Source organism: Oncorhynchus mykiss, chromosome 19 (genome assembly GCF_013265735.2).
Source record: "Oncorhynchus mykiss isolate Arlee chromosome 19, USDA_OmykA_1.1, whole genome shotgun sequence".
NCBI classification, from domain to species: domain Eukaryota; kingdom Metazoa; phylum Chordata; class Actinopteri; order Salmoniformes; family Salmonidae; genus Oncorhynchus; species Oncorhynchus mykiss.
The window spans coordinates 17,145,919-17,157,238 of NC_048583.1; the positions used below are offsets into that span (position 1 = coordinate 17,145,919).

The 11,320-nt window shown below is 46.3% G+C and overlaps 2 protein-coding genes across 3 annotated transcripts; both read left to right on the forward strand.

The window, feature by feature from the left end:
- The first annotated feature begins 298 nt into the window (after positions 1 to 298).
- Positions 299 to 5,693, forward strand: LOC118941458 (vegetative cell wall protein gp1-like). Of its 2 annotated transcripts, XR_005037664.1 has the most exons (4): positions 299 to 604; positions 1,009 to 1,238; positions 1,440 to 2,528; positions 5,227 to 5,693. XR_005037664.1 is itself a non-coding variant. In XM_036954347.1 (3 exons), exons 1-3 carry the CDS (start codon positions 475 to 477, stop codon positions 2,010 to 2,012), a joined length of 933 nt encoding a protein of 310 aa, XP_036810242.1. In that variant the 5' UTR covers positions 299 to 474; the 3' UTR covers positions 2,013 to 2,638. The 2 variants fall into 2 exon arrangements, 1 of the variants encoding a protein (XP_036810242.1); XM_036954347.1 differs by lacking the exon at positions 5,227 to 5,693 and having other exon boundaries at positions 1,440 to 2,638.
- LOC118941545 (tudor domain-containing protein 7B-like) lies at positions 2,810 to 10,514 on the forward strand. Its single transcript, XM_036955481.1, has 3 exons — positions 2,810 to 2,932; positions 8,287 to 8,721; positions 9,687 to 10,514. Exons 1-3 carry the CDS (start codon positions 2,810 to 2,812, stop codon positions 9,792 to 9,794), a joined length of 666 nt encoding a protein of 221 aa, XP_036811376.1. The 3' UTR covers positions 9,795 to 10,514.
- The last annotated feature ends 806 nt before the right edge of the window (positions 10,515 to 11,320 follow it).

Here is an 11,320-nt window from a genome sequence, read left to right on the forward strand (position 1 = left end):
CATATATTAATACAACCAGTGAGTGAAAAAGTGAAGCAGGATGCTATCATCACTGACATCTACCTCTTCTGTCTCTCCCCTTGTCTTCCTCCAGAGAAGCCTCGCATGTCCCTGCGTCAGCCTGACCGTGCTCCAGTGCGCTCTGGCTGGAGCCAGCCTTACACCTCCATGGGACCCCAACGGCCGCGGAGCTACAACACCTGTGGAGGCTTCAGCGCTGGGGGAAGACATCAGGAAGATGTACAGCTGGCATGAGGGTCAACCCCCCCCCCCCCCCCCCCCCCTGCTCCGGCCCCTACAGAGTCAGAACAGGGAGTCCATCACTCAGGTGAAACAGAGTGAGAGGTGAGTGGAAGGAACACATGTTTTAGTATGAGAGGTGTGGAGGGCACTAACGCATACCATTGTGTAAGACATAGGTGGTTTGTGATGTTATATCGTATTCAATGTCATTTGATGTAACGTTACTGCAAAATGTCTTCTCTGCATTCAAATAGTACCAACAGATATTGCTCTACCTCTGTTTTTCTTCAGGCCAGACAAGAAATGTACCTTTTCATTCTAGACAACCATCGCATTTCGAATACCACCCAGAAAGCTCCTGGTAAGTCAAGTGGGACCCTCCTTTCTCCAGTTGGAGATTTGGCTAATTCCATAGCAGCAGATTCATAGTGGAGATTTTGTCTGAAATCCGAAAGACAGAGTATTTCTTCCTAGGAAGTGTATGCTGTGTATCCCCGTAGAGGCCTTCTGGTTTCAAAGAACATTTTATTAGCCACACGCGCCGAATACAACAGGTGAAATGCTTACTTACAAGCCCCAAACCAACGGTGCAGTTTAAAAAAAGTACCAAGAAGAAATAAAAGGAAGAGTGCATCTGTCCTCTGGACGCTTTAGTGGTGGTAGTGTTACTGTACAAAACATTTGAAAACGATTTCACCCTACTGAACATGACTTGCTGGTATACTATGTAATAATGTGTCGTCCATTCATCCTACTGTTTCTCAGCTCCCTCCGTTACCATCAGTAACGTCTCTGCTCCTCCTCCGACGCCCAAAGCCCTTCAGCCGGGAGGCTACAACCCCCAGGTGGTCCAGAGTCGGATCTCTGAAGTGCTGAAGAAGTACTACAGTGGTCTGTGGCTGTCCAAGCTGCCCTGTGTGTACCGGGACATGCACAACCAGGACCTACCTGGCCAAGGGGTCATAGACCTGGAGAACTGGACACATGTCTGCTCAGTAAGTATCTAGTGGAAAATCATATTATCTTTGTTTCCCTTCAAACAGCAACAAAAGGAATTGTTTTGAAACGATAGAATAGCTACCAGTTTATTTTTCACCCACAGATTTTCGGAAACATTCGATAGTCGCGCCTTTTTCCTGTAGTGTTTTGAGATGTTTCATGCACTTTGATGCATTGAGTGAAACTTTGTGTTTCAGGTTGAGAAGCCCGTTAGTACCAATCGAGCAGATAGGCTGGTCTACCCCCCTCAGCCCAAACCCCCCAGCCTTGCTGTCGCACCAGTCAAACCCGCAACGGCCCCTTATACTGTCAAACCAGTGACAACCCTCCTAGCTAAACCCATCACTACCGCTCCAGTCAAACCAGTCACCACCAACCCAATGAAACTGGCCCCTCTATTCTACTCACTGCAGAGCCCCTCCTTGAACCAGAGTCAGACCTCGCCCACTCCACCGGCCCCCTCGTGGAAGCACTCCCCGACCAATACCCCCACCTCTCCAACTGCCCCCTCTACCTTGTGGAAGCCCTCTCCTTCCCACCTTCTCCCTACACCCACCTGTAATTTGTGGAAACCCTCCCCTACTTCCACCTCGCCCTCATGGAAGCCCACAACTACCACTTTCTCCCCTACTCCCCCCCCCAACTCCTCCCTTCCTCACCTCCCCCACATGGATGGGCTCCCCTACCCCACCACCCCTATCCCCCCTCTCCCCTACAGCGGTGAGCATCCCTGCGGAGGCGTGCCTCAGACTGAAGGAGCTGCTGTCTAAATACAGTGACGGCCTGTGGGCCCACGCCCTACCAGGAGACCTTCAAGGCCCCCCTTCCCAGAGGACATCCTGGCCAACATGTCTCTCTTACAGGACATCTGCACTGTGGAGTACCCCATGCCCGACAACAAAAATAGGGCCATCCTTTCTGCCACGGAGTAGAAGGCCAAGATAGGGCTGCCTGTTCTCCTCCAGAAATATTATTGTATTTATTCATTGTTTAATTCAGGTGATCATATATTGGAGTCATTTCTGATTCTGAGTCGGGAATCGACTCTTGAAATTGATTCTCTCTCAATCCTGAGCCGACTCCAATAGAAGAAACTGGTAGAAAACACATTGGCACAACTGTAGTAAGGTATGTTGTTTGGACATGCAGATGAGCAGCACCCCGTCCTCCCCGTCGGGTTATAAGCTCAACAGCACCCACATGGTTCCTCCACTGCTGCTCCCCAAGGAGGAGTTCCCCTCAGTGCTGGTTGTGGAGGCAAGCAGCATCGACCTGGTCATCCTCAGGTAACTTATTTCTTTGGTCATTTGATTATTTCTTTTGATAAATTGCTCGTCTTCGACGTTGCAATTTCGAGGGCATTTCATGAACTTTTCAGGTCATTTTTGCCACCAAAAGCCTCTAATTTCCTGTTTAGAAGATTCACTCCCCTGCAACATTTCCTGTGGTTTCTGGAAATCCTTCAACCAGGATTTCAGAAAAACCTGAGAACTTTTGGGAAATGTTGGGGATTTTACTTTTCTTACTCAGCTACATTGGTGAGGGCTACTCTCAGGCCCTGTAGGCAATGGAGGAATCCATGACAACGGTCTACAGCCAGCTCAGTGCTCAGAGGCTCCTCCCCTTCCCCTCGGCTGGCCAACTTGCGGCCGTCAAAGTAAAGAGGGGCGAGGAGGTCGCCAGGGCCCAGGTCTGTAAGGTCATGACTATTGAAAGTTCTGTTTAGTTCAGGACTAGGCTTAATCGGTGTCCAGGAAATCTCCCCCATAGGTTTGTGAAGCGCTGCAGGGAACTGTGAGTCAAAACACGATTAGGTGGTGAAAAGTTGTACAAACATTGGCCTATTAAAATGCGGTGAAAAGAGAAGTGTGTGATAATGGGTTAAAAGGTCTTTCTAAGGTCTTTGAAAGCCAAGTTATCAAACAGATTACCGACCATTTCGAATCCCACCGTACCTTCTCCGCTATGCAATCTGGTTTCAGATCTGGTCATGGGTACATCTTAGCCACGCTCAAGGTCCTAAGCGATATCATAACTGCCATCGATAAGAGACTACTGTGCAGCCGTATTCATCGACCTGGCTAAGGCTTTCATCGACCTGGCTAAGGCTGTCAATCACAACATTCTTATTGTCAGACAACAGCCTTGGTTTCTCAAATGATTGCCTTGCCTGGTTCACCAACTACTTCTCTGATAGAGTTCAGTGTGTCAAATCGGAGAGCCTGTTGTCCGGACCTCTGGCAGTCTCTATGGGGGTACCACAGGGTTCAATTCTCGGGCCGACTCTCTTCTCTATATACATCAATTATGTGATTCTTTGATTCACCTCTACGCAGACGACACCATTCTGTATACCTCTGGCCCTTCTTCGGACACTATGTTAACTAACCTCCAGACAAGCTTCAATGCCGTACAACTCTCCTTCCGTGGCCTCCAACTGCTCTTAAATGCAAGTAAAACTAAATGCATGCTCTTCAACCGATCGCTGCCCGTACCCACCTGCCCGTCCAGCATCACTCTCTGGAAGGTTCTGACTTAGAATATGTGGACAACTACAAATACCTAGGTGTCGGGTTAGACTGTAAACTCTCCTTCCAGGCTCACATTTAACATCTCCAATCCAAAATTAAATCTAGAATTGGCTTCATATTTTGCAAAAAAACATCCTTCACTCATGCTGCCAAACATACCCTCGTAAAACTGACCATCCTACCGATCCTCGACTTCGGCGATGTCATTTACGCAATAGCCTCCAACACTCTACTCAACAAATTGGATGCAGTATCACAGTGCCATCTGTTTTGTCACCAAAGCCCCATATACTACACACCACTGCGACCTGTACGCTCTCGTTGGCTGGCCCTCGCTTCATTCTCGTCGCCAAACCCACTGGCTCCAGGTCATCTACAAGTCTCTGCTAGGTAAAGCCCCGCCTTATCTCAGCTCACTGGTCACCATAGCAGCACCCACCTGTAGCACGCGCTCCAGCAGGTATATCTCACTGGTCACCCCCAAAGCCAATTCTTCCTTTGGCCGTCTCTCCTTCCAGTTCTCTGCTGCCAATGACTGGAACGAACTGCAAAAATCACTAAAACTGGAGACTCATATCTCCCTCACTAGCTTTGAGCACCAGCTGTCAGAGCAGCTCACAGATTGCTGCACCTGTACATAGCCCATCTGTAAATAGCCCATCCAACTACCTCATCCCCATACTGTATTTATTTATTTATTTATCTTGCTCCTTTGCACCCCAGTATCTCTACTTGCACATACATATTCTGCACATTCTACCATTCCAGTGTTTAATTGCTATATTGTAATTTTTTCGCCACCATGGCCTATTTATTGCCTTACCTCCCTTATCCTACCTCATATATACATGCTGTATATATACTTTTTCTACTGTATTATTGATTGTATGTTTGTTTATTCCATGTGTAACTCTGTGTTGTTGTATGTGCTGAACTGCTTTGCTTTATCTTGGCCAGGTCGCAGTTGCAAATGAGAACTTGTTCTCAACTAGCCTACCTGGTTAAATAAAGGTGAAATACAAAAAATAAAAGAATGGCCTTATAAGGATACTTTTCTGAAAACTTTTTAGTTGGATTTTACAGTCTAGTGTGAAAAATAATAATCATGGGAAGCAGGAAATAATGAGGACGTTTTATTGGCCCTTCCTATGCTAGACTTAGTTACAGGTGTCCATTCCACATCACCTACAAGGCCCTGTTATAACCAGTCTTGTCTTGTTGCCCCTCAGGTGTTTTACCTGGACCACTAGCCCAGTAACCAGCCATGCAGGTGTACTACTAGAAGACTGTGCCTTGTAGGTTTCCAGTCCACAGAGAGTTCAAGGCCCTGTTTATAACCAGACTGTCTTGTTGCTCTACAGGTGTACTACTAGAAGACTGTGCCTTGTAGGTTTTCAGTCCACAGAGAGTTCAAAGGCCCTGTTTATAACCAGAATGTCTTGTTGCTCTACAGGTGTACTAGGTGGAACATGGCTTCTCTGAGGTCCTCAGTAGAACCACACTATTGGAGCTGCAGAAAGACTTCCTCAAGCTGCCCTTCCAGGCGGCTGTCTACTAGCTGGTAACCAAGTTCAGCTCCCATTTCCCCCATTTCTTCTGAGCGTTGCAACTACGATGTGTCTACTGAAAAGGATTAGTTGGAAAGACGAGTTGGGTTTTGTGTGATGGAGAATACAAGCAGTTAGCTAAATGTAATGTTTATTTACACGTGACACGTCACCACAGTTAGTGGTATTCCACGTTCCTGTGTGTTTAATCTGCTGTCTTTATCCTTCAGGGATCCTCTCATATCTAAGTACCTCTGGGATGTAATATGGGGCAAGAGGTTGATTTTAATCGCTTTCGTTCTTTTTCCATCTCTCTTTCCCGCTCTCTTTTCTCTCTCCAGCTCTCTCTCCCTCACGCTTCTGTCACCATCTCTTTCTCCATTTCTCTCTCGCTCCCTCACGCTTCTGTCACCATCTCTTTCTCCATTTCTCTCTCTCGCTCCCTCACGCTTCTGTCACCATCTCTTTCTCCATTTCTCTCTCGCTCCCTCACACTTCTGTCGCCATCTCTTTCTCCATTTCTCTCTCGCTCCCTCACGCTTCTGTCGCCATCTCTTTTTCCATCTCACTCTCTTTCTGTCTCGCTCTGTCTCTGACTTGCTGGGAGCAGCATAGGGTCAGCCTCAGAGTGGAGCACATTATGGGGTTAATGGCCTTGCTCTATGGCACACCGGCAGTAGGTGTGACAAAGATGACACCCAGGCCATATGCCACCCAGGTTATACTCTATTTTTGAAAGAGTACATTAACCAAGACCATACGAACATTTATGACAGCTGGACGTACTATGGTCAGAAGGATACAGGAAGAAAGATGGAAGCAAGATAACTGATGACTAACACGTGAAACATAAGCATGTAATACATACATTATTTTGAGGACGTGAAAAGGGTTCTACCATCGTTATAACCTGACCAAAAGCAGATATGGGCGTTAGTGGGTGTGAACTAGCTCTGAGATGACAAGAAAATAATAAAAGGTCAAGGGAAGCTATTTTCATATAGAGGGAGGGGACTCTATATGTTATGCAAAGACAGAATCCTATAAAGGCAGGACTCTGTAATATGAGAATTTAGTCTCTTTCTATGGAGGGGCTCGGCCCTGTTATGTTTGTGATAGGGTCCTTCCATGGAAGGGCTCGGCCCTGTTATGTTTGTGATAGGGTCCTTCCATGGAAGGGCTCGGCCCTGTTATGTTTGTGATAGGGTCCTTCCATGGAAGGGCTCGGCCCTGTTATGTTTGTGATAGGGCCCTTCCATGGAGGGGCTCGGCCCTGTTACGTTTGTGATAGGGTCCTTCCATGGAGGGGCTCGGCCCTGTTACGTTTGTGATAGGGTCCTTCCATGGAGGGGCTCGGCCCTGTTACGTTTGTGATAGGGTCCTTCCATGGAAGGGCTCGGCCCTGTTATGTTTGTGATAGGGTCCTTCCATGGAGGGGCTCGGCCCTGTTACGTTTGTGATAGGGTCCTTCCATGGAAGGGCTCGGCCCTGTTATGTTTGCGATAGGGTCCTTCCATGGAGGGGCTCGGCCCTGTTACGTTTGTGATAGGGTCCTTCCATGGAAGGGCTCGGCCCTGTTACGTTTGTGATAGGGTCCTTCCATGGAGGGGCTCGGCCCTGTTATGTTTGTGATAGGGTCCTTCCATGGAGGGGCTCGGCCCTGTTACGTTTGTGATAGGGTCCTTCCATGGAAGGGCTCGGCCCTGTTACGTTTGTGATAGGGTCCTTCCATGGAAGGGCTCGGCCCTGTTACGTTTGTGATAGGGTCCTTCCATGGAGGGGCTCGGCCCTGTTATGTTTGTGATAGGGTCCTTCCATGGAGGGGCTCGGCCCTGTTACGTTTGTGATAGGGTCCTTCCATGGAAGGGCTCGGCCCTGTTATGTTTGTGATAGGGTCCTTCCATGGAAGGGCTCGGCCCTGTTATGTTTGTGATAGGGTCCTTCCATGGAAGGGCTCGGCCCTGTTATGTTTGTGATAGGGTCCTTCCATGGAAGGGTTCAGTTTTGCTACTTTGTATTAAAGTGTATATCGAATTCACAAGTTCTTGTAAGAGTGTTATATTTCTGAGACGATTCTCCACGACACCGCCTGGTCAAACTGAGCAATCAGTTAGTCAGGGAGGTGACCAAGAACCCAATGGTAACTTTGACAAAGCTCCACAGTTCCTCTGTGGAGACTCCCATCTCTGCAGCACTCCACCAATCAGACCTTTATGGTAGTGGCCAGATGGAAGCCATTCTTCAGTATTTCTAAAAAGCTGTTTTTGATTTGTCATTATGGGATATTGCGTGTAGATTGATGAGGGGGGGGAACAATTTAATCCATTTTAGTATAAGGCTGTCACATGACACAATGTTGAAAAAGTCAAGGGGTCTGAATACTTTCTGAATGCACTGTGTCAACTGTTTTTGTACTACAGGTGTGGTAACAGCTAGCTGAACAGCTGGTTCAGAATGTAATTTGGGAAGAAATTGCAGTAGGCACACTTTAAACAAAACTATTGAATTTGCTTGCTTCAAGAGCAGTAATATGATGCTTGAAAAAGTGAAGCATAGACGGATGAGAGTTGATTAGACATTTAGAAGCAGGTGTGATCCACAGCTGGCGCAATGAAAGAATTGGGCCACATGAGTTGTCCTCATTAGCATAGCTTTCATCAGCTTTCAGAAAACACGAACTGAAAGTAGGCACACTGGATGTCCAAAAAAGACAAGATGAAAGGCTCTAACTTGGACTGATTTCAACCCTCTCTTCCCCTTTAGTTAAAAGCACTTTGAAAAAGGAAAAAGAAACATGTTTTCGATTGATTTTCCTTCTGTACTGTTAGATCTTCAAGGTTTCTAACCCTCTCCCTCCTTTCCTCTATGCGCTGTAGATCTTCAAGCTGAACTTTAAAATGAAATGTTATTGATTCGCCTATGTCATGTTGATCTCCAAGCATTTTTATCCCTCTCCTTTTCTATAGAGCTTGAAGTTGGACGAGGCCAAGCTGGTGCACATCTACCCGTTTACCTCTCAGGGCTCCCAGGATGTCACCAACAGTGTTAACCACCAGATGGTGACCTCTGACCTATGGAAGCACCCCGCCTTCCCCGGACCCCAGAGGGACGGCCTCCCTACCCCCAGTTTCCTCGACACCATGGTCGCCAACATGGTGGATCAGTTTACCCTTGAAAGCCCAGCCTGCAGCCCTATCCCTGTCTCCACCAAGACCCCCAGCCCTCTGGAGGGTGCCGGGGACACGTCAAAAGTGCTCACCCCCACTTTGGTCACCTGCGCTTGGGGAGAGAAGCAGCTGGCGCTGACCCCTCTCATGGCGCTTCCCCAGGAGGGCCAGAACATGAACGTCTACGTGTCTGTGGCCTGTCACCCGGGACACTTTGTCCTGCAGCCGTGGCAGGTAACCAGTTTCAAGAGAGCTGTCAATGACTGCGTCCCAAATGGCACCCTAATTCCCTACATGGTGCACTACATTTGCACAAAAGTAGCGCACTATGTAAGGGAAAAGGGTGCCATTTGGGACTCTGCAGAGAAATGGTTAATGGCGTAGCTTAGTCTTAGACATTGATTTTGTTTAGTCTTGGCGATGACGTGTATTTGGAAAAATGTTTTGTATATTTTAGTCCGTATTGTTGAACTCCCGTGACAGCGATTTCTCTGTCAAACTGTAAAACATATATTGCTTTCAGTGTGAACTAAGACTAAAACCACATGTAAAGTATGTAGAAAAGATAACCGTGCTTTCTCATTTTTTAAATATAATCTTTGAAGACCGACAATCATCAAAATAAAAGCTAGACAGTCAGAGAGAATTAAAAGTTCAAAAAAACAATGACTATAGCAGTATATATTTTATTATGTCCTTGTATTATTATCCTTGTCTCATCGCACACCAGCGACACCTGTGGCGGGCCGGGGGCAGTGCGCGCTAACCAAGGTCTCCAGGTGCACGGTGTTTCCTCCGACACATTGGTGTGGCTGGCTTTCGGGTTGGATGCGCGCTGTGTTAAGAAGCAGTGTGGCTTGGTTGGGTTGTGCTTTGAAGGACGCATGGCTTTCGACCTTCGTCTCTCCCGAGCCCGTACGGGAGTTGTAGCGATGAGACAAGATAGTAGCTACTAACAATTGAATACCATGAAATTGGGGAGAAAAGGGGGGTAAAAAAAGAAAAGCCAATTTTTTTTTATTTAAAAGGTATCTCACCAACAGATGCATATCTGTATTCCCAGTCATGTGAAATCCATAGATTAGGGCCTAATGAATTTATTTCATTGACCGATTTTCCTCATACGAACTGTAACTCTTGCATGTTGCGTTTTTATATTTGTGTTCAGTACATTTTGAAATGTGTCAAATCAAACTCAGGACCCGTACAAGCTGATGGGAGAGATGGTCCTTTACAACAACCAGAGGGAGGAGACGCCGGGGCCCGGAGATGAACAGAAAGGCCAGGTCAAGGTGGACCATAAGTGAGTGGACAGATTAGGGCCTGGAGGCCTCACAGTTTTTTTGATTTTATACAAATGAAAAAAGCCAGTCACACACTTGTCTCCAGAATGAAGTCTGACTTCATTGTGTTTTTAGTCCTCGCTGATTTATGGGCTTTGTTTTGTTTTGTTTTCACATGGCTGAGGCAATATAACTGTTGGAGAAGAAGCCCCTGGTGGCCCAGGTGGAGTGTGTGGTGGAGGCGGAGCGTCCCTGGGACAGGAAGGCGATTGGTGGATTCATTTATTGAATTTATTTGAGAATGACAAACCTACATAAATAGCCAGTAGCGACATATATTTAAAAAAGGATAACGCAAAGTCACTGGTTGCATCTGAAAGGGCACCCTATTCCTTACGTAGTGCACTGCTTTTGACCAGGCCCCATTTCAGAGGAGACAGACATCTGGGTCCACACCGTCGCCCCCGTAGAACCGGACTGGAGAGACCGAACGCATAAGACTGTTGTGTCCTTTTCTTATCCCGCACAGGTAGAACTCTTCCAGAGTCTATCACATACGCTGAAATTATGTACTGCACTGCCTGCAGCATATAACTGTTGGTATCCCTTTCACTTATTCCACAGGTCAAAGATCTGCCAGAGTGTCACAGGTCATTGGGGAGCCATTTATGTAGAAGCGTGGTTTTATCAGCTTAGCAATGTCTGAAGCATAGAACTGTGATTTTTTTTCTTCCTTATCGTATGTGTGGGGTGGGGATGGGGGGGGGGGGGGGGGGGGGGTGAATCTATTTGCAGTTGTGCATATACAGAAAAAGGGATTAAACAGCAGTACCGACCCCATCGATCTCCTTAGTAGGTTATGTCGTTCATGTGTATATACAAAAAGTGTCCTTTATCGTTCAGTTTCAATCTTCAATCAAATACTTTGCATAGAAAGATATTTGCTGATTTAGTTATTATTCAGCACCAACTTGCATCTGTTTTAAGCCATTTCTCCTTCTAACTTGTGATTTTGTTTTTGTCTTTCACTTAAATACATTTGAACTTTGTAAATAATAACTTAAATCGACTGTACTTAATTCGTTTTTCAATACCTTGACTTTTTAAATGCTTGAAATTGATTTGACTGACACTTATTTTGCTTTTTGTGCGTGACATCTCACAGAACTAACTTACCTTTTGAAGGAAATGGATGAATGTAGATTTAGCTGAATAAATTCTTCATTCAAAAGCACCACTTTGTCATTAGTAATGAACGATCATACAATGTACAACTACTATGCTGTTTTATACCGTCAGTGGAATATGAAAGGAGAATTCTGTTTTGTGAATTTTGTTCAATTAAAACATTATACGAAATGGTATTCAATGACAAAGGTTTTTATTATTTACGATGAAAACGCGCTATTGTTTTTGCTGTTATTCTAATGTACCGGTAATGTCTACTCTAACGGTAATGTAAATGGCGAGTGTATCATTATAATGGCGCATGTAGCAGCTCACTTGCCTGAAGAACAAGTGTGACATCACTTGACTGGCAGCGCCGGGTG

What these genes read in the sequence shown, in the direction of transcription:
- LOC118941458 (XM_036954347.1), top strand. Translation starts at nt 475, where the DNA reads ATGTCTTCTCTGCATTCAAATAGTACCAACAGATATTGCTCTACCTCT. An exon ending in TACCACCCAGAAAGCTCCTG is followed by an intron (nt 605 to 1,008) that starts GTAAGTCAAGTG and finishes ACTGTTTCTCAG; the next exon opens with CTCCCTCCGTTACCATCAGT. An exon ending in ACTGGACACATGTCTGCTCA is followed by an intron (nt 1,239 to 1,439) that starts GTAAGTATCTAG and finishes TTTGTGTTTCAG; the next exon opens with GTTGAGAAGCCCGTTAGTAC.
- LOC118941545 (XM_036955481.1), top strand. Translation starts at nt 2,810, where the DNA reads ATGGAGGAATCCATGACAACGGTCTACAGCCAGCTCAGTGCTCAGAGG. An exon ending in AGGAGGTCGCCAGGGCCCAG is followed by an intron (nt 2,933 to 8,286) that starts GTCTGTAAGGTC and finishes CCTTTTCTATAG; the next exon opens with AGCTTGAAGTTGGACGAGGC. An exon ending in TTGTCCTGCAGCCGTGGCAG is followed by an intron (nt 8,722 to 9,686) that starts GTAACCAGTTTC and finishes AATCAAACTCAG; the next exon opens with GACCCGTACAAGCTGATGGG.